This window comes from Coccinella septempunctata, chromosome X (genome assembly GCF_907165205.1).
Source record: "Coccinella septempunctata chromosome X, icCocSept1.1, whole genome shotgun sequence".
Lineage (NCBI taxonomy): Eukaryota > Metazoa > Arthropoda > Insecta > Coleoptera > Coccinellidae > Coccinella > Coccinella septempunctata.
This window is the reverse complement of record NC_058198.1, coordinates 3,438,746-3,461,271: the sequence shown is the minus strand read 5'-3', so window position 1 is coordinate 3,461,271 and position 22,526 is coordinate 3,438,746. Positions and strand designations below refer to the sequence as shown.

The following is a 22,526-nucleotide window of genomic DNA, read 5'->3' as shown; positions in this document are numbered from 1 at the left end:
TTGAACAATAACAATGTTCTTTTGACTTGCGTCTCAAGTATCTGTATCTGTGGTTAGGATATTTGGATTTGTGTTTTTGTGTTGTTTATCTGGTGATACAGGCGAATTTTCATATTTTCAAAGAAAATCAGCAGTGGAATTTTGAGCAACTATTCATGATTTAGGAGAATTTTATATTTTCGATTAGAATGTCCAAGAATAAGTTGAATTTAACACTTCCACCGGGCTCTATTGATCAATCGCCCACGGTTACTACTACAAATGCTCCATTTAATGAAACAAATCAGTAAGTACAGTAACAAACTGCATTTTTTACCCCTCATGGTCTCTTTTCAGAAGTAACAATTTTGTGAGAGGCTCTACCATTGATCACCTGACAGCTAGGCTCGAAGAACTCGATATGGATGATATACAACGAAGACGAATAGAGTCATTCCTGTTTCAAAAAGAAAAGCTAGGTGTGGATTTGGTAGATGATGATTTTGAAAATCTTGGTGAATTAGGATCTGGTAATGGAGGTGTTGTCACTAAGGTTTGTCATAAAAGTAGCGGCTTAATCATGGCCAGAAAATTAATCCATCTCGAAGTTAAACCTGCGATAAAGAAACAAATCATCAGGGAATTGAAGGTGTTACATGAATGCAATTTTGCACATATAGTTGGATTTTACGGTGCTTTCTACATTGATGGTGAAATCAGTATATGTATGGAATATATGGATGCTGGATCCTTAGATTTGATTTTGAAGAAAGCAGGAAGAATTCCTGAGAATATCTTAGGAAAAATTACTGTTGCTGTCTTGAAAGGGTTGAGTTATTTGAGAGACAAACATTCTATTATGCATAGAGATGTAAAACCTAGTAACATTTTAGTTAACAGTAGCGGTGAAATCAAAATTTGTGATTTTGGGGTATCAGGACAACTTATTGATTCCATGGCAAATTCTTTTGTTGGTACAAGAAGTTATATGTCTGTAAGTACAGGATGATCCATGTCTATATAATTTAGATGTTCTAGGATATAGGTCGTAGAAATATTTATATTTTAGCCTGAAAGACTGCAAGGGACTCATTACTCGGTACAAAGTGATATCTGGTCTCTGGGCCTCTCCTTAGTTGAGATGGCTATCGGTATGTACCCAATTCCACCACCAGATGCCAAAACCTTAGCTAATATTTTCGGACAAGGCAATGAAAATGATTCACCAGACCACTCAAAACCTCCAAGGCCAATGGCTATATTTGAGCTTCTTGATTACATAGTGAATGAACAACCACCAAAATTACCTGCTGGTATATTTAGTAATGAATTCAAAGATTTCGTAGACAGGTGTTTAAGAAAGAATCCAGAGGAAAGAGCAGATCTGAAAACATTAATGGTAAGAATCGATTTGTTAGCCCTTGAGCACCCATTTTCAACAAATTGGCAGTTTTCCTTTTGATCCAGGATAGTTTGAAATAACATTTTGTTTTAACTCCAATCACCTTGTTTTTCAGAATCATGAGTGGATAAAGAGGGCCGAATCAGAAAATGTAGACATAGCAGGCTGGGTGTGCAAAACAATGGAAATTACTCCGCCCAACACTTCAAATCGAATATGATTTGATATATTTAATACTTCAGAAATTTTTGTACTGCCATTATTACTTTGTTTCGTGTTGTAAAAATTTACATATATATTGTATTGAATATTGAAAAACTTTAGATATTGTTAATGCAATAGAATGGATGTAACTAATTTTAATCTGTTCGTTGTGAATACTTTTATTGCGATTTGAAATTGGAACTTAACTTTATCGAATTCTACAAGAATTCATTTGTTCAAAATTCTCAAAAATATATCTGTTTTCATTGAATAGTAAACAAATCAACCTATCACTTGTCTTATTTTTTTGAACCTACCTTAATCCTTCAATTCAGGCCTTCAGTGAATTGCTTGTTCCATTTTAGAAAACTCAGTTTGTATACAGGCTGATCCGCGTAAAATAACTTGGTACAAAACGTGGCAGCACTGCATTAGAGAATATATATTCATAGATAGGTTGTAGGGTTGATTAATATCAAAACATAAACTTCAGTCAAATTAATTTTATTAATTTCTAGAATATACAAAGGTGATTCAGACTCAATTTGTTCTTAAAAATAATGATGATTAAATAACAACATTTGGTAATAAGTATTTCACTAATAATAAAAAATGTTAATGTTATGATGTATATCACTCTAAAAACAAGTTCTCATCTCTAAAATCTAGTGATTTCATTGAAGGTGGATATTTCTTCATGCCTCAATCTGGCTTATCATCAAAACGCTGAACTTAATGCTACAGTTCGTCTTATTCCTTTAATCTTTCTTGATTCATCTTACATCATTTTAGCAAATTTAGGATATTGAGCTATACAGAAAGTCAATACTCATTGTCAGGCATTGCATCTTAATATTTAATCAATTGATACTACAGTTGCATAGTATAGTTTATCTTAATTTCCTTATACACGCCGAAACTTAGTAACCTTTCTCTGAAATAATTGGTCGGGGGAAAAATGAAAAAGTTCCTTAAGAAAATGGAGTACCTGAAAGCTAATTTATTGTAATAATAGAGGCCTCATAACTCAAAATATGAATAAATTTGCGCAAATGAATTATTCATATATAGGCACTGAGATGAACGAGGAACCTCTGCAGATTTAATGGATTTCGATATAAATGTAATTGATTGCTTTCAAATCACTCTAAGATTTCGTGGTTAAATGAAATTCATAATTTCACGAATGAACACGAATGGCCGTTGTAGTATGTAAAATCGTTAAACGTACCATTTACTTCTTCACTTTCATTCAATGGTTTATTTTATTCGCAGGCTTTCTCGGAAGGTCTGGAACAAGCTTCGAATTCATAGAATTGCCTGGAAAATTCCTGAGATACTTGGTGAAACTGGTGAAAGGATGTATCCTTTCGTTAGTATCATTTTTTTTCGCTTCTTTGAGGATCAGGTTTGAACGTCATACTATCAACTTTCGCAGAAGCCTCGATCTAGTATAAAACCGCAATAAGGTTTTCGCTTAATTTTGTTGGCAGAGTTATATCACGCTTATGTAAAAGGAATATTTTAGGCAAATCGCAAAACAGAGATGTACGATTTTCTTCCTTAGATATTAAACAAAAGATGCTTTTAAACTTGACAGTAAGTGCAGATCTTGGACCACCAGCTGAAGATCACTATTTCTTATTTTTTTAAAGAAAACTTCTTGATGTTCACTAGTAGTAACAAGCGAATCGAGAACATAATTCGGAACCGTATCCTTTTATTCTTAGTGAAATTAATAGCATGCTATAAACACAACCTCTAAATAAGCCTACATAGTGGAGTTGAAAAAGACATCTCTCTGGATGGGCTTCTGGAATTCACATTAAAACATTTCCCACTCATAGTCTGCGTGGCAAAACATCGATACTCTCTTTTTTTAGATCTTCAAAAGATCAGGTATATATAAATTTTTAGGGATTGTTGAAGCTATCACTTCAGCATCACGTAGAATTAATCTATGTTATACTGAGACGACATGTCAATGATAATATTTGAACATTTCAACAACGTCGAAATCATTAAAAAACATATACAAGGTGTTCCAAAAATAGCTTACGCGAAAAATGAAAATATTCCATTCGTGTATGTTGAATCCATAAAATTTTCGACAATTCCTGTCGAAAATTGCTACTTTTGGAGCACTTCAAGAAATCTTTCCTCTGGAAATAGTTATATACATACCTATCGAATCTAATCAATAAAATTATTTCAATGGAACAACGGAAATATAACTACGAATAAAATACATAAATCATCGGGAAATATCATCTAAACGTTGATTCAACAATTCGTTAAAAAAATGATCCTCCACAAAATATCCGAAATGATTTCGCTGAAAAAGAAAACTGGATTAGAGTTCGTCGAAATGACGTTGATACAGAACTAGAGTGGGCGTTTAGCAGGGTAACTATCTATAATTGGATGGGTGAACAAATTTTAATGAAGGTTGTTACAGCTTCGTCGTAGGCGTGTGATATGTAGTTATAGTAATTAAAAGTAGCTGCAACATATCCTGTTGTATAGGCTTTGAAACAGCGGTAAATAAGCTTACTTTCCATCTACAAATGATGGCATAGTGTCAAAGATTAGTAGCTACTACTTCAACTAATTCAAAACTTACTATAATTTAATGTTTTTAATTTAAGAGTCATGTTGTTCATTATGTTTATTTCTGAGAATTGTTTCAGTCATTTTCTGCAACACCTCGCCATTGATTTATTTCAGGAAATTAACGCCATTACTTTTTGTGTGACTGGTATATCTAAGTAGTGGAAACAACTGTTCAGTATGCTGCTTTTGGTATAAATAAAGAAGTTTATAAAGAGCATTGAAAAAATTCGTCCTCGAGTAAGGCTATGGGTGAAGCAACCTGCCCTGCCCCATAGCCCACTCGATGACGAATTTCTTTGTGAAAAAGTCATACCAACCGTTAGGAAAGAATAACCAACGACTGGTTAAGGAACTTAAGATTCCTCAGCTTCTTCACGAAAGAGGTAGGTGGACCAGTAAATAACGTTGAACAATGCAAACACCAATGGAAAGGTGATTCTGGATATCACATCGATGCGTTTGGATCGTGTTGGGAATTTGGACAGCCAGGATCTGCAGCAATTCGGCCTTTCGGGCTGCATATGTATCTCGCATTGCCTCACCTTCTCCAGATTCATCGGGTCTCCAGGATGATGCACCAGCGGCTTCTGCGAAGAGGCTGGGAATTTACTACCGCAAGGGGCAATTCCGAAGGATCTAGCATCTTTACGATCAAGAGGCATGCCACTGAGCATTCGTCTCAAAGAAGCGATACGTAAAAGTTATAGCGAAGTTTATAGTTGAAGAGACTACCTCTTTCAGTCACAGAGGAAAAACAATGCTCTCTGTGAAATCTGTGATGATTTAAATCAATCCGCTCGCAATATTTCTATCCTGCGCACTATGCGAATTGGGATTCTATCAAATTAATGATAGTCAAAAAGGATTTGAGAAATCACGTTTTCACATTCATTATAGGGAACACTTCGTCTCGAGGCTAGATCCTTTTGAATGACAAAAACAGATAAAAAGCGCATGTCCGCACACAAAAGATTAGTCTACTATGTTTTGTCTACTATGTTTTGGAGCCGCGCATGAGCCGTTGAGTAGTTTCGTTGAATTATGTCGCATAAACAGATATTACCAACTTTATTCATGTCCCTATTATGAATAAATGAAAAAAATATATGAATATAGACTCATGCGCTGCTCCAGCCTGAGTAAGTGTTATTAATACTGCCAATTTAAAGTGGGTAGCACTGCATTTGGGCGAATTGGTGATTTCAGATTGAACGTTGTAGGGGATCTGTTGTGCTAGCTTCTTAAAAATAATCACGGAGGAATGATTTTCAGGTGATCGATTCATTGAAATCCTTCCTCTAGCCTGAAAGGGTGAAAATGCTGGCACAAAACGAACACATTCATTCACATCGGCAACAACAGCTTGTATACAGGGGAGGTGTGTTATAACTTGTAACTCAAACGTGACGAGAAAGCGGGAAGTTTCAATTTTGAAAAACACCACAGTAAGCAACTGCAATCTCCACACATAAACGACAGAGATAAACACTTATGAATGAAAATTATGGAAGAAACATTACCAACTTTACCATTGCAAACGTGGCATTACTTTCGGTATCTATAAAATCGGAGGTTGCGTCCAGCGAGGCCGCATGTTCTAACTCGCATTGCATTCTTTGCTTCTTCATGTTTTCCCTGTGCATGTCCGATCTTGAGGCGTAATTCACCAGTGCGAACTCGAGTAACGCCCCAAACACAAAGGTGAGACAGACGCCAGTCCAAACATCGATTGCTTTTGTGTAGGACACTGGTGGTAATGAAGCGTTTATGCCAGAGGTTTGCGTAGCCATGGTGAGTAGAGTTGTAACACCTGAAAAAACATAGGCTCATCAATAGATACGCATTCTTCATATATCAGAGCCTGTCGTCAAAATAATCCTGTTCAATGATCTACTGGCCGACTGCACGCGATACTGGTCAACTGTAGTCCGCACCAATTTTGCACGTTGCCACATGACCCACGTTTCCAAGTTTTTACTGATATTTCATTCATCATTTGAGTGATGAAGATCAGTATAGATTTAACTTTGTACATCTATATTTTGCTTATGTTTGACAACTTTATATCGGATGATAATTATTGTGATCGTCAAAACAAAAACACCTACATTGAACGAAGTAGTGCTTGTGTGCCTTTTATTTTATGCTCTCATCTGCATAATTTTGCTTCACAAAGGGTACGAGTTGGCGCCATAAGTTTCATTCAACTATTATTATATTTTTCAACGGGACCAGTGAAAATTCTCCACAACAATTCATGTGGAATCCGTATTCACCGTGAAAATTCCAATAAATTTTCCGTGAATTTCTCCGCAGCTCTTTTCAACTGATACCATATCGATTCTGCGAATTCCGATAGGAAGTTCAATCGGCCGCCTGATCAAATATGCATTGAAAATCTGTGAAAAAGATAGTGGTAATATTCGCTATCGGAAAACAGGGCAACAAAATTAATAATTGGACGGAGAGCAAGCCACGTGGGAACGTGTCAAACCTATCTCGTATATACGTATATGAATCATATCCTAGATATTTCATATAGGAAATTCGAGAACACACGACCTGCAGAACACTAGCTTTTATGGAATTTATATTGGAACTTTTGAGTGGACATGTTTCACAACGTTTTTCAGGGTGGATTGCAATATTTGATCCATTTCCCATTTCTTCAGAAAAAATTGATAACCTTGTATGTAATTGAAGTATTTCAGAATACATCTTTGAAGTCTAAAAGAAGTGTTTGTTGATTATATTGACTGATACCGTACTTTTCGAACAGCGGAAACGAAATACCAGAATCGAGAAAATCTGAATAAATCCATCCCCTATTCCGACGGACGAGCAGAGAATCGTTTTGTTCCGGAAAATGTCAGGGATGTTTATACCAGGCCGTATTGTGTCGACAAATTCGAGCTCTTCGTAAAATTTTAAAAGGGTTCCGCCCCCCAAATGGCAATAAATATTTGTATACATCCACTCTTCTCTTTAATGGGGGCTACGCACCACCTCAAGGAAGAATTCCGCAGATAGAGTAGCTATTGTTGAACTAGTTGAGTTTCATTGAACAATTTATCCATCCTTGTGTGAACATAACAGATATCTATAGGTTCCTGTGAATTGTAAATCGAAAACTGTGAAAGGTATGCAAAATTTAACACTTTTTGAATACTCAACTATGAACATCCATTTCTTTTTTCCAATGTGAAGGTCCATATAAATATCTTTTCCATTCATCAGAGGAAACAGAATAAGAAACGCTTCGCACTCATCTACATAACCAGAAGCTGCGAACACGGTGTCATTTAAAGTCATATAAGTGGATTAACTACACTACAACCATCCCACACAGAGGGGTTGTTTACAAAACAGGTACCTCTCCCTCATAATGCGTAATTAGAAAAGATACAAGAGAGGCTATGAGACAAGATACCCCACAATTTGAAGATTCGAGGTTCTCAAACCGTGTGGAAAATCAGTGGGAGCTAAATTTTTTTCCAAAGCTCGATTCATAAGCTTCATTATAGAAAATGAAACCGAATTTCCCTATGGAAATAAATACCGCCCGTTACCATGCGAGTGATTACTTCGATTCTGAGTTGTAAACATGTTTTTCTTTGATCTTTTCGGTATGTTTCCTTTTATGCCTTTCTTTAGTGTTTTGTACCTTGCTTCGGCAAGAATCGAATACATACAAATTGAGGCAGGGGTTTTTATAATTGGCAGGAAACTTTCCTATTCGAATTGAAAATAACTCTCTTTTGTACCGGGGAAATACTGCATCTGTATCAGGTATAACGTTAATTCCAGACTTCTCAGTGGTATGAAATACTGAGTGGGCGTCGACAAGAATGAGGTCGTTTTTCGATGGAAAACGCTGAAATTTTACACAATGGTTCCTTTTTCGAGTCACTTGATTCTCGTTACTGATTCTATTATGAATTTTGATCACATTATGCCTTATTTTTGGTTCATTATATTTCTTAAAATAGACCTTTGACATCGATACAAAAATATTATGAAATTCAGATTTTTTTTACTTCCACCTGTCCAGTATTTCGTTAACTACAAGTCCCTTGTATATTCTTCATTATGAAAATTGACGAAAATCGAAAGCTGGCTCATTATCGAAGTGGATCTCAAAGCAGAATCTGCTATTGAAGGCACCTCCAATGTTAATTCAATGAAATTACGAGATAAAAACTGTTGTCCGACAGTCAATTAGGGGTCTCGTCAACTATAAATGAATTTTTTACCAGATATTTCCTGTTGAAATTGAATAATGTTGTTAGTTTGTCTAATAGACACTGAATGGATGCAGAGCGCACTTTATAATTCGATAAAAGGCCTTTATTGTCCCACCACAGGTACAGCTACATTCGTAGCGATGTTTCAATAGCGAGCAAACAGGGAGATCATTGAAAAAATTGCGGGTTACAATATGTATTTCTTGCAATCTCCACTCCTCATAATTTTCGATGACATTGAAAGCTTTTATATCTTCGAATATCATTCTAATCATCAAGAGAAAGACTTTGGTGTTTTTAGCCAATATCAGTATTGAAGGTAGCTCGTGAATGTATCGAATTTTTCCACCTAATCAATATAAAACACTTTGCTTAACTCACCCAATGATACTCTTGCTGGCACAGCTCCTTGGTCTAGCCAGAAAGATACCCAGGAGACGATAACTAGCATGCAACAGGGTATGTAGATTTGTATGAGGTAATAACTGAACTCTCTCTTGAATAATAAGTCAACCTTTAGGCAACTGTACTCCCCTGAAAATAAATTGAGGAATATCCAACATACTTTCAATACTTCAGAGAACGAAGAGAGAAAAGTGAAGATACTGAGTATATTTCCGAAAACCAATATTGCTCGTACCTGTATTGGTCTTACTGTTGCAGTAATCTGTGAGGAATTTTTCCAATGTGAAGCGTGGTAGGTGTAAATTCTTCACCACTTGTACGGGATCCCCTTCTTTCCATAGGAAAACAAGATCATCGGTCGTCCAACCATCTAAAAGCGACATGAAACGAAATAATGATCAAGCCAAGATAATGAATAGTATATAGAAACCAAAGCAAGATATATAGCAGTTTGTCTTCAAGGGTCGTAGCGAGCGATTTAGTTTTAATTGTCTAAGACCCCAATCTGTCTTCGAATTAATCCCCTAAATATCAAGGGGGTAATGAGCGACACCTGATACTATTAGAGTGAATATTTCATACTCACAGCTGGCCATTCTAAGTGAGCAAATTTGTCTATCCAATGGATACAATTTGAGGTTCATAGGGCAAGACAACGTTAAGGATATTCTGGAAAAGAGACGTCAGTTTCAGTATCTGGAAAGCTGTAATTTCCCGATCTCACCTTATACTGTATAATACGGAACCATGTGGATGAATACGAATATAAACATTGGGCATGATAATATTATGGAAATGTCCCTCCTTTTCGTTGGAGAAGAAGAGATCTGGCATCCATACCCTGCTTGCTTCAGTCAGTGTTAAATATTTCAAACGACCCCCAAAATCGTTGAACTTCAATCTCTCATCCTGCCATTGTTCTCTGAACGTCAACTGTACGCTATATTCCTGAAATTGTTAGATGTATTGAGTAAGGGTTCGCAAAGTCCAATTTTCTAGGGCATGCCGCATGCACATAGACCATAATAGCAAAACGTCAAGAAACATTCCACGAGCTTCGAAAATATCGTGTCAGGATGCTGACACATGTCCCATACCTCCCCTTTCGATTTATGCGAATCGACGGTCTGTTGAAAATCACGGGAAAAGGTGGTAGTGCTTGTGAAACTGCATAATGCCAAAATCCAATGCATTCGGAATGAGAATGAATGGGAAATACATGAATATATAAGTTACAGGGTTTTCATGGCATTCCATGTCTTCAGGTGATGTTCCTAGTCTCATGGTTATCGTATAGTGAGATGAAAATGGAAATGAAACTGTGAAATTATCGAAATTCCGAAGACAATGTTAATTTCACATCTGATCAGCCAATGGTAACATTTTGAGTTAGGCAGAGTAGGCTTTTAATCAACAGATCAGTTGATGTGAGCCAATCATATTCCGACAATCCTTTTTTCGACACGTCAATTTTCCAAAATCAAAAGCAAATGTGATTCAATCCCCAACATATTGAAAAACGATTTTCTATCGAATTTATTTTATCCAACATAACCCCATCAAGTGCAAAATACATTACTTCATAATTCCGGCAATCGTGTTTGTATACCAAATAATTGAATGAATGAAAAATAAAAATTCGAGCTATGTTCGTAGAGATATTCAGTGGAAAATGTTTGTTTTCAATATTGTTGATACTTTTTCGTCCACCATTAACGGCTTTGATTGATGTCAAAATCGGTTAGGGCGAACTGAATCAATAAATAGTTTGCGTTACAATATTTACTTCAATCATATTTTATTCCGAAAACAATTTCGGAAATAATTCGATAAATTGCTTGACTTGTATAACTTCTAGTTTGGGTCAATTTTCACAAACAGCAAAGCTTTATATTTGCCCCTAGTGTTTCAGATGATGGGAAAAAAGGTTTGGAAGCAAACAACCCATTTCCTGGTGAATAACTAATTTTTCTCCTTTCGGAGATTTGCATAATTTCAATGGTGAATATTTGGAAGTGTCCTAAGAACTAACCAGAAAGGAATGAGGAGGGGATCTATCTAGATGTAAATTCGAAATACTGAACGATTCCTTAGTCATTGTGGAAAAATATCACCCATGAACGGTCACTGCATTCCTCAGAATCGAAATGGCAAAAAAAAAAACGCCGAGCAGAAATTCGTAACAGGAAAAATCAATCGGCATAACTTCTTCAGCTACTGTTCATTCGTAAATCTAACAGGAAAGGGGATACCTTCTAGGGGCGGGTTCAACAAGTAGCCAATAACTCAAAAGTGCATGCACATTTAACGAAATCGAATCGGAACATGCAATTCGTTTTGTTCGTCTGAGTTAATTGCGTGTCTTTAGGGGGCTTCAGCGCCTTGTTCATGCTTGCGCTGGTGCTGGTGCCCTCATCGCAATCGAGTAGACATCCATCTATCATCCACAGGGATGGGCACCCTGACAAAAATATATATACAATATGGTCCAAGTGTCGACAACAATTTCCCATTCAATCGTGGAACATTTTAGCTTCATTATTCTCGACAATGCAGAACAACAACAAGCAGACAATACTAAATTTGTCCGTAATCTCAACTGTTTCACATCTTTGAAGTGAAAAAGGGGACTATAAAACACGAAAACATCGATGGCAAGATTCTCTGCTCAAGTACTAAAGCTATTCGGACAGATCACAATTTAAGTCTAATCAGGTCCATAAGAAGTGTAACAATTGGGATATTACGTTGGGAAAACAAAATTTGGTATATGTTCATTTGGTACTATTTTCTAAATAACTCTCAATAAAGTTATTGCTGAATCTCCATCGTAAGGCCATAGTTTTTGAATGTTGCCACTAACGTTTTTGACAATTATCAACACAAATTAAAATATAGATGATTAATTTTCGAATTATGTATTTATCTCAGTAAATAACATCGAAATTTCCACTACTACACATCGCTTTGTGCGGGCAAAACTGAAAACATTCATTTTAACAAAAAGTAATAGGAGTACATGGACACCAAGCAACAGTTAGAATGAACATTTAGATTCTCGGAATGAGATGATATTTCACGAACAGTTCTAGATGTTAATTGAATCCTAACAAATGGTATACACTGTCTTTTGATTCTTTTTTTATCCCTTCCTAGCTGACCCACCGCGGCAGCCATGCGTTTAGCTAAAAATTTCAATAATATCTCTTTGTAAGACAAAAAAGAAGATATTTTCGAAGGATTGTCATTCAAAAAACCCCCGTTTCGAGGCCTACAAGAGCATCTTTGACCTTCTGTCTGCTAGGAAGATTTTTCCCCCCATGATATTGTTTTTAATCTATTTAGGCACATCTGTATTGAAGAATTTGTCAGATCTAGTCGTTTGCCATCTGATAATCATCTATATTTTCCGGTTTTCTTGTGTTTTTCGGCATTGTCGAAGGCAAAAAATTATTCAAAATAATGTCGACACGAGGACAGACAATCAGTCGACGTGATGTCGCCCATCTCTGATCATCCATCATCCAATACTTGACATGACTGGCATACCGCGCTTCACTCACCATTTTATAATCGTCTATTTTGCTGATAGACCGAAGAAAGAAGTTGATGTGAACTAAGGCAGGCCCGTCTCCTATGTGCCCTACATTGTAAGAACAGATTAACATTAAAAAACCGGCTTTTCTTTTGCTTTTCGGTACCACACGACTGGGTTCCATTCCCAACAGAACCAGTTGCTCCCTCGAGGTTAAAGAAAACGCTGCTAATTTTGCGTAGTTTCACTCTTTGAGTTTGAAATTGAAGGAAAATGATCCGAGCGAGCTCCGAACCTTCAACTACCCCTTAATGGCCATCAAAAAGTCAGCCCTCGAATATTCACTACTAGAAACTAGCTAAGCTCATACTGAAAAAAAAATCATAGTAGATCTTAATGTGTGTGTTAAAGAGCAACCTCTTCTCGAAGTGAATATTCGAAGAAATATTTCTCTCAAAGGGAGGGAGGGGCATGGCCTTGCCTCGAGTTAACCCCAATATTTTCCAAGAAAAATCTGCACTACGAACGTTAAAATTTTTTTATTCCTTTAAGAAAAAAGAACTTTTTGTAGTGCCCGATTCCGAATGTTCATTAGTGGAAATAATGAACCAAAAATGGATCAAAAACATCTTTTAACTCCCATGAAATATTCTTATCCAAACAGAAACGAACACGCCCAAAGCATCTGGAGTTCGAATAAGCAAACCTCTTAGTCGTGGAGCGTAAAAAGTGGAATACGCTGTGAGAATCCTCAAAGCAATTTTCCCTCATTACACAAACACGTCTAAGGCATCGGGAAAAAGAACGGACGATAAATAGAAAACGGAGGATTGATCGAATAGAGATCTAATTTAAAAACACAAGTTAGCTTTTCATTTCCACCTTTGAATATCGATTCTCCCAACGCTGGTCATCCAATTTTTTCCAACCCCGCAATCTTTTTCAATCTCGTGCCCCGTTTTCTATCTCCTCCATTTCGGTTTATTCTGAATTCGTCCATCCGCAACCAGAACGATCGGGCCAAGTTTATTTCGTTTGCTATTTAACATCGTTCTACATGTGACCAAACCTGTGTTCTTACCAGAGAACATCTTCGCAATCCGCTTACGTTACCGGCAGTTAGTAAAGCCCCATTGTTTCATCTGGTCTGAACTTTGACGCTTTTGTGCCCTCCGGTAAATATGCCACGTTGTTCGAAATAGAAATACATGCAATTGAGCTGTGATCCCCAAAGATACAACTCATAACTAAACTCTCCTGATTTCATTACAACTTAAATTAGTTTCCGAGAGTTCCATTCGAAATACCAGGGATTTGTTCGGAGAATAGATGTTGCAGAGTGCCTCCATATCCTTCTGGATTTATTATTGTGATAAATAAAGCGTTGGAGGAGCAAGAGATCCTAATTGTCCTCCAGCTTGCCTGTCATGATGTCATATATGAGTGTCATGATAGATCTACGTGGTCGGGAACGGCGTTTGTTCTGGATTTCAGATTGTTTTGAGGGGTTACACCAAAGGGTAATACTCCTTGAGCACTGCTACCTTGAAGTTCATCGTGCCCCCCTTCAGTGCTGTTATCTACAGCATTTGCAGCTCGCACCTTCAGAGTTCAAATGAACTCCAGTACCTAGGATGGTTTCAAGAAGGATACTGATTACTGGTCTATATCTGAGCTTAAGGTCTATGTTCTCTCCATCAGAGCTGTTTTCATTGCTGCACCATCTACAGCTCGCCCTCGAGAATCTGGAATGGTTTCAAGGACCTACAATAGTTTGTGTTGGCTAGCAATGGCAAGTCATTCTTTATTCAGCTGGTCTGTAGTTTCTCCAAAATCTGAAATGGTCAGCTCTGCTAGACCTATTGTCATTACGTGCTCATTGAAGATACAGTGTTTTTGTAAGGAGGTCAATGTATTTATTTGATCTAAGATCTGGTCTCTTCTGATCTGTATAAAAGCTCCCCTCAGATCGACTATTGGTAGATGACCAAGGGACCCTCTAAGAAGAATCAGTGCATCACATCGCATGTGACCTCTGATTAGCAAAAGCGACATGATAAATCCCAGATCCATCCAATTAATATGAAACCTTTCCAGAGAGAGGTGATTCGAAGAATTGTTCAAAATTTTTTCCGCGTCAACAAACAAGTAGAGAGACGGGACCGATGAAATTTCAAACTCCAAATTGGTTTATCTGCTCAAAGTTACCGCTAACACTCTGAATACAAATTATTCCTGTAGTTGTATCTTCTCTAGCATGAAACGACCAAATTTTCCACTAGTTCGCTCATCATCCCACCATAAAATAACTATGTTTAATTATCAACTCCGGGATTTCATACAACAATTTCGGAAATGATTGCAATTAACACTTGCGCCGTTGTTTGCACGTGCATTGTTGGTCTCTTGATAACGAAATGCATTGCTCAATATCCACTTCGCAGAATATTCTCAACACAATAATTTCACGCGTTTCCAAGAACATAATTTAATGATACCGGGGCTTAAACGTGTGCCCCGGATACTGGGAAACGTGCCATTTTGTCACAAGCGAATTTTCATGTTTTTTACGCGTCAGGCGAAATCCTGTTTTTCAGCAGGGTTCCCTTGTTTACGAAGTCAGATTTCAGCCAGAGCGCGAGTTGCTTTTTTCTGATGGGAATATCTTTTGTTGCGGAATATCAAATAATATTTGGACATCAAACAGAAAGAGTACAAAGGGGATTATTTTGTCCATTTGGAATTTTATACTCGGCCATCTTTTACGATAAATAATGGCAATAACAATAAAAATACATCCCCCTTTTATGTGGATTCATTTATTGAATTAAGCAATTCTGGAATGAAGGGGACTGGGAGAGGAAAATTTATGGGTTCACTCTGGTTTTGATGTCCTGAGTATATTCTCGAAAAAAAAAACCATACACTACTTTTTCCCTCAACCATTGAAGGGCCATAGTTTGCACTGAATCTCGAGCGATGGAACAACCAAGTGAGAAATTTTCCAGGCTCTTTGCTCAATTTTTGAGGTGAACGGATTTCAATCATCATTGAAAATAACGAACCGTCTCGAAATTAACAAACTTGCCTGGAATTGTACGTCAGCACCTTGACGCACGAGCTAAAACTTGCGGAGAGTTTGAAATTTCTTTTCTCGCTAGCATCCGAACGCTCGCTCATGGGATACAGAGAAAAAAAAGATCATAACTCGGCGTATCGTTTCTCCTATGAGTAAAAACTGCTCGTGAAAGGCCAGACAAGAAGCAGCGAACGAGACTTCATTTCCAGTCGACTTGACATGTGGAGTCGAAAGTTTTAATTGTTAATTATAAGCACAGTGTATGGCAGACGGAGAGCAGGCAAGTGCGTTGAATCCAATTCCGAAAAAAAGGGACACGTTGAGCTTGACCTTTGACCGGTTTTTCCGAGCGCGAAATTCCCAGTCTATAAAGTCCCAATTATTGGAGATGGAGTGAGAACAGTTTGAGCAGAAGTCAATTTCATGCCTGGCACTGCACCAACCACCCCAACGAGTATTATCGGGGTGCTTCGGCTTGCTTAAGAGCACATGGGGGCTGTCCGTATGCCAATTATTGCTTATGGATGAGTTCCGATGTTGCTCATTTCATACGAGCTGCATTACCATAACCGGAAGATGTACAATCCAACAATGACGTTAGAACAGTTGGACGTTCAGGAAAGCATCAAGTGGGGTTACCGAAAGTTCAGGGCTGATAAGCTATGTTCTTATTATACAAGATGAATCGGAAAAGTCCAGCAATATTTCTAGGGATGATAGAACACCGAAACCACCGAAAGAAAATCGATTAGCGTTAGGCCCTTTTTAAGGCTTGTAGCACCTGCCATAAGCGGTTTCGGGCATAAGAGTTATTTCCTCCCGTTCTATCATCCCCTGGAAATATTGCGCGACATTTCCTCCCCTTGTCCACCACTGTTATGCTCCCCTAGACACCTATCAATCTTTCAACAATAATGGTCTTCAAAGTCTGATAGCCTCAAAATATTTTTCAACACACACGTCATACTCAAAATTTAATACGTTAATTGGTAATAATATCCTTTAGGCAGTTCAAAGAGTTGTATGAACAGTCGGATTCATAAAAGTGGACCCCTGCTCGCTCGTACCATTCTGCATATAATAATCATCATTATCCTAAAAAAATGTTCTATGAATTTGAGAGACACAAGGGGAGCAACTATCTTCGGTTAGGATACGGATAGCCCAAAAGCCTGTAAAACAATTTTTCAATAGTACTTAGAGCCGGTTGTAGCGGCGGCCAATCATATCTCGCACTGGCGAATTTTGGCATGCAAGACGGCCGCCGGCAACCGCCCCTAGCGGCCTCAAAGCATCATCTAAATTATTTTCAACATACCGGTGACCACCCAGCACCTTGTATTCGTTTTAATCAATGACTAAATAACCTAAATAATGTTTCTCTCGCTTTATTGATAACTAATTCATCGAATCTTTCTGGCCTTCATCCTGTGACAATCACTCCAAAATTGTTGGTAGGAGGATGACGACTTGAATATGATAAACCAAAACGATGAGCAGGTCAGGAATGATGGGATGATAATTTTTCAGAATTCGATTTATACATCGTATTTGTAGATTCTGCGAGGAATTTAGGTGATTTTCTATGTTAACAAAGCGGGTGATCGAAATTTGGTTCTTTCAGAATCGACAAGTAGTCTATGAATTAAAATATCAAATTAATTTCACAATGGTGCATTCGCCATTTTGCACCTACAAGGTTTAACTTTATATTGAGCGCAGTTGATAGTTGATAAACTGGAAAATCACTTTGTGTTCAGAAGGTTCTTCCACGATTAATATTCTAACATTAGTTCAGTTAACGAAATTATTTCGAATAGCATTCTTATTCAAATTTTTTCGACTATGTATACTGAATTTCTCACTGAAGAAGTATGTACATCTGAAAAGTTCAGTACTCACGCGGATAAAAAGAAGAATTTATAGCTGAACTCAATGTTTTATAACACAATTCAGGGTATTGATTAATATAGATTCCTTTGCTTACCTCTGCCTTTTAAATGTAATATGATTCCGTTTGATTGAAAAGCTTTTAGGTGCAGGAACAACTCACCACTTCCTTCGAAGGAAATGGTATATTTTCATTGACGGATAATAATAAAAGATGAAATCTAAGGGCGTGTTTCATGTGAATGAAAGAATCAAGTAGAAGACGAAGTGGAAGTATTATCAATATGATTGTTTGATTGTTCGTTATAAGCAGAAGAATGCAATTACATTTTCCACTAGCTATCAATTTATTCGACATGATGAATGATGTCAATGAAAAATCAAAGCAGAAATGTGGAGTGCCCAAGCAAGTGCACGAATGGTTTTCGAATGCTTTCACCTCCAAATTAATACAGAAGCTTTAGTTTTACTCAGAATAAACCGTAGTTTGAAGAAGGAAAACCTATGAGAACATGGATTACCATATTTCAATTATTTGAAAGCAAAGAGTTGCAGTATCTTATGACAAGGCACAAGTGGATGGTGTATTTTCAACCTTTGTATATTCATAGTATTCATAAACAAAGCATGGCAATTCTAGCTATGTTTCTATATGGATTTTGCCATATTTCGTTTTCCGAATACTGGTTAAAGAGAGTAAAAAAAATCAGCTATAAGACCAGAATTGGGAGTAACAAATTTAAGGTAGAATTCATCATAGCAGAATAAGAGGAAAAATATAATTTCTTCAGGAAATGAATCTGAGGATTTCGATCTTCAAAGTAAAACGAATATTCTGAGCAATTCGCCTTCAAGATTTTCTCAATGTGCACAAAAGTCCATACGGCCTGGAGGAGTGTCAGTTTTTTGCGAGTGATTTTCATAGGCAAAGACGAGATTTCAGATTATCAATTAATTGTCAAATCGCTAAAAATAAATACCATTCATAACTACACACTTAGGTTCAAAGGCAGACCAGAATTGCCGCGGCAAATTTCACTTACCATGGTTACGTCATCTATCTTTGAGATACTTCTGACAAATATGTTGATCCATACTAAAGCGGGACCATCTAACGATTCAGAAAAATGACACGCATTAGATTAGATGTGTCTCAAATGAATACACCTTAAATAAGATTGGAACAAAAATGAAATAAAAACTTCTTGGAGTGTGATTTCTGTGTTGGTCAGATTAGGAACAGGTGTCAGAAATGGATTGTGGCAATAGGGCACCGCACCCGCACCAAGTCGATCGCCACAAATTTCTAACTAAATGACGACTAGTCATAAGTTAAAGGCCCCTTCTTAGACATTCGGTAAACTCAATGCTGCTAGAATCAGCTAGAAGCTAGCAGGCCAGCTGTTAGCAGAGAGGCCGCTAGCTGACTACTAGTCTCTATAACCCATGCTGGCTGCTTGTTGTGTAGCTCGCTAACTAACCTACAGATCACCAGCCACTTACCATCTTGATGTCGCTAATCGTAGCGATGCTTCTGACAAACAGGTTAACTCTGACAATGGCTGGTCCATCTAAACCGATGGACAAGAATATCTAGGTTATGTGCGTCATAAAAACGTTATAACAACAATTGTAACCAATGGATTTTTCTTGTCTCAACTTTTCTCCGAATGTTGCGTGCGAATTTTGTGCCTTTCAGATGTATGGGATGGTGAACATTGACTACTCACCTGTACCATTTGCTCCTGCCGGTCTTATACGAGCATCATATCTTCCCGGTCCAAGAATTTGATCCAGTACCTCTTTCTCCTTCTCCCTGAAGTTGATCTTGACATTTGTTGAGCTGGAAAAAAACAATCGCTCAGTACACTTTCCAGTGTGTGAACTAGAATGACTTTGAAGGTCATAGTCTTCCAACTGCCTCAAAACTGGATGACTTATCCAGGAAAAAATAATATTTCATTGCACCCATGAAACTCGCTGTGTAGTTTCTCAATGTAATTCAATAGGATAATTTTCAATGGAGGTATATGTATCGTAAATGGCTCTGTCATTAGCTACCTGAATGATGATACGTTAGTCTGAATAAGGGCGTATTGGGGTATAGAATTCTTGAGTTAAATCTAGATTCCATACATAACCGGACCTGTTTATTGTTCGATACTTTGGAACATTGTGAAATAACTAGCTTTATATCATTAACTACGGGAACTTTATTACGCGAGCATATTGATGGCAGCTTATTAGCAAACTCTCATTGATGAAATTCCAGCTTCCAGTATATACCCAGCACGAAGTTTCCAGCAATAGAATATAACAACCTTTGATCTTCGCTCATAAACATATATAGTCAGAAATTTGCGTCACTTCCGCAGCGTTTTCACAATTAAAAAATTCCCACCTCCTACATTCGCTACGATCAATTAAAATTTCAATCGACGTTGAAAATATTAAGTCAGGAGCTTTCGCGTGCTTGTTCAAATTAATAGGCAGGGCAGGAACCCATCTCAACATTTGGAAATAACAGACATTTGGAAAAATTTACGAACTTGTTCAGCTCATTCTTCAAGTTCTTAGGCTTCTTCTGAGCGATGGGTACAAAACCCAAAAAGGAGTAGCACCCTTTGACCCTTTGCCTCCATAAACATAGTTGGTGGTGCCATTTAAGAGCGGAAATGATAAAGAACTTAACAGAATCTGAGAAACACAGAATACTCAGATGTTCCATTATCGTTATATGAATGAAAATTGAATCAGATGCTGCATCTAGCAGGTACTTAAACGTCATGCTGAGTTTCTTCGAAATATTCCAACGCTTTCTTGGTATTACTGGGTATACCACGATGTTATCCATCAATTCCCAATACGCAGTTCGTATAAACACAATTTAGATCATAATTCGATTATATACCTTCCATAACTTGGTAAAATTGAACCAGAGTCGCTTGAATGCGTTGGTTACATGGGTTTCTATCATATTCACTTTGTCTATGATTGATAAATCCATCATATAATTAATGGCTCCATTCAATTTCTGTCGTGAACGTTGTGGAAATCTGAACTCCATCATGTTTCATTAGGAATTTGATGTACCAATTAAGACTGGTTACTATCAAGACAGTGAAGTTTATTCTGCGAAAGGGGAAAGGCAGGAAAAGATTGGTATAAGTTCTTCCGATGTTCGATCTGATAGTAGCACTCCTAATTCGCCAGAACCCTTCTGGATAAGGTCTGATTATAAGGCAATCTCAGAATGTTGACCAACATCGTCGTAGAAATTTTGTTTTGTTGATCAAAAGGCAATCGAATTATGAAATGCAACAAGTAACATGTTCCAGTGAAGAAACACAAAAGTCGATTTGTGGATCTTGCGTGACCAAACAATGACAATAGATTTCAGTGAGCCAAGGAAAAAGTTATTGAGTTCAATATAAAAAAATACTAATACTCCTGAAAATAATGAATATAATTCACAGTGGAAAAAATCAGTATTCATAAAGCATAAAGAAAGTATATGGTTTCTAGGATGTTTCAAAAGTGTAGTCTTCATCAGAATATTTCAATCATATTTCCTTCTATTGAAAGGAAATAAGTGAATAATTTGTATCTCCTTGTTGAGTTTTCGTTTAATTTTAATCATTACATTTCTCCATAGCGAAGAATTTAAGAATGCCCTTTTCGAAAATTCGAAACTTAATCCAATTCCTCAATCTCTAGAAAGTAAACTATGTAACTTCACACGTGCTTTTACAAACGCGACCTCAACGTTGAGAGTAAATACTACGATAGTAAAATATGAAGTACAACCACTCCTCCAAGAGTTATAATAATCCCAAACTGGTCCACTTATCAGGATGAATAACCTCTAGTGTTGTCCTAGGACAAAACTGATTGAAATAGTTGAACATTTGTCGATAAGTCAAAGTAAACACAAAAACCAACACTTTGGACTTATGTTAAAGTATTTGTATGCACGAAAATTGCCAAATTATCCAGAGATTTGATTAAGTTATCACTCAGACTGCGAAATCCGCCGCTCATGACGAATCTATTTTATGGGCGTACTTCTTTCGAACAAAGGGCGGATTTTGGGAAAAATTCGCGAAAATGATAAGGGCCCCCAGTGGGGGACAACGAAAAATTCCAAAGGGGGCGAGTGTAAGGCAGGAAAAATCAAATACTCACATTGTCACGTGCAACAAACACAGGAGGATCAGGATAAAGTTGTACGTTATCATAATTATTCAAATTCTTGATCCGGTCAGATGAGCGACGTTCAAAAAACATCTAAATGTGACTGTCAGAATGTTGTTGGAGCCTACGTGGAGCACTCTCTACCCTTCGACATCCTGAGGGACAAAACGAGAATGGTCAAAATAAATCAGATGCACCTTATATACACTTTCTACGTGAACACTGGCCCGTTTGTGTCAGCGTCGCGTCCACGAAGCTGTACGATACGTCCTGTGCCCGATTTTGAAGCTCCTTGTATTGATCGTCTTCTCAGCAGGCGCGTCAAGTTTCACGCGCAGTGTCAAAAGAAAGAGTTGCCAGATTTTGTAGATTAAATGTGTGCTACCTATGTATGTATTTACACCAGCAGTGAAGGAATGAAGGGTTACCTCCTCGGGACCTGTCAAAAAATTGCCCACCCTCCGGCCGCTTGACGCTCAAACACGCTCGATTTAATTAAATTGCCGCTCGCCGTTTAGATATCGCCACTGGTGGTAAACGCTAAAGCTAAGAGAATTGAACCAATGATGGAATACTGGCGAAACACTGGCCTAAGACAGCTTTACTCTGTTACAAACCAAAACGCGCAAGCTCACTTTATCACATGCCGAATGGCGCACCGGGTATATCTCCTCCAGCCACCACCACAACCCAGCAAAATACAAGAGCTCTTCTCTTTCCGCTGAGTCTATTGAAGTAAAGCACAGTTTATTCACAAAAGCTTATAAATTTTGCTTCTCAGCTAATGCATTTTTGATCTGCGAAAGCCATTCTTGAAAATATTAAGGCAGCATGGAAGAGCAGTCGCAGACTGAGTTTCAATGATTGTTTGGACGCTGAGGCCCACACGTGGAAGCAGTATTAAAGTCCTGCTCTGATGTGGGTCTTGTAGAGTGGAAAAACCTTATCTTGCGAGAAATATTTACTACCCTTGAACAGATA

The 22,526-nt window shown here is 37.5% G+C and overlaps 2 protein-coding genes across 8 annotated transcripts; one reads left to right on the top strand and one right to left on the bottom strand.

Moving 5' to 3' along the window:
- The first annotated feature begins 37 nt into the window (after positions 1–37).
- LOC123321858 (dual specificity mitogen-activated protein kinase kinase dSOR1-like) lies at positions 38–1,878 on the top strand. Its single transcript, XM_044909640.1, has 4 exons — positions 38–286; positions 337–973; positions 1,049–1,378; positions 1,497–1,878. Exons 1-4 carry the CDS (start codon positions 189–191, stop codon positions 1,599–1,601), a joined length of 1,170 nt encoding a protein of 389 aa, XP_044765575.1. The 5' UTR covers positions 38–188; the 3' UTR covers positions 1,602–1,878.
- Positions 1,879–2,073: 195 nt separating this feature from the next.
- On the bottom strand, positions 2,074–21,850 carry LOC123322158 (glutamate-gated chloride channel). Of its 7 annotated transcripts, none has more exons than XM_044910015.1 (10): positions 21,537–21,850; positions 19,082–19,194; positions 12,411–12,490; positions 9,572–9,795; positions 9,434–9,516; positions 9,083–9,217; positions 8,824–8,976; positions 5,719–6,008; positions 4,516–4,785; positions 2,074–3,920 (listed from the first exon to the last, which is right to left on the bottom strand). In XM_044910015.1, exons 1-9 carry the CDS (start codon positions 21,587–21,589, stop codon positions 4,552–4,554), a joined length of 1,365 nt encoding a protein of 454 aa, XP_044765950.1. In that variant the 5' UTR covers positions 21,590–21,850; the 3' UTR covers positions 2,074–3,920; positions 4,516–4,551. The 7 variants fall into 7 exon arrangements, with proteins under 7 accessions (XP_044765950.1, XP_044765953.1, XP_044765952.1 ...); XM_044910018.1 differs by lacking the exon at positions 12,411–12,490 and adding an exon at positions 18,855–18,922 and having other exon boundaries at positions 21,537–21,849; XM_044910017.1 differs by lacking the exon at positions 12,411–12,490 and adding an exon at positions 18,395–18,462 and having other exon boundaries at positions 21,537–21,847.
- Positions 21,851–22,526: the final 676 nt, after the last annotated feature.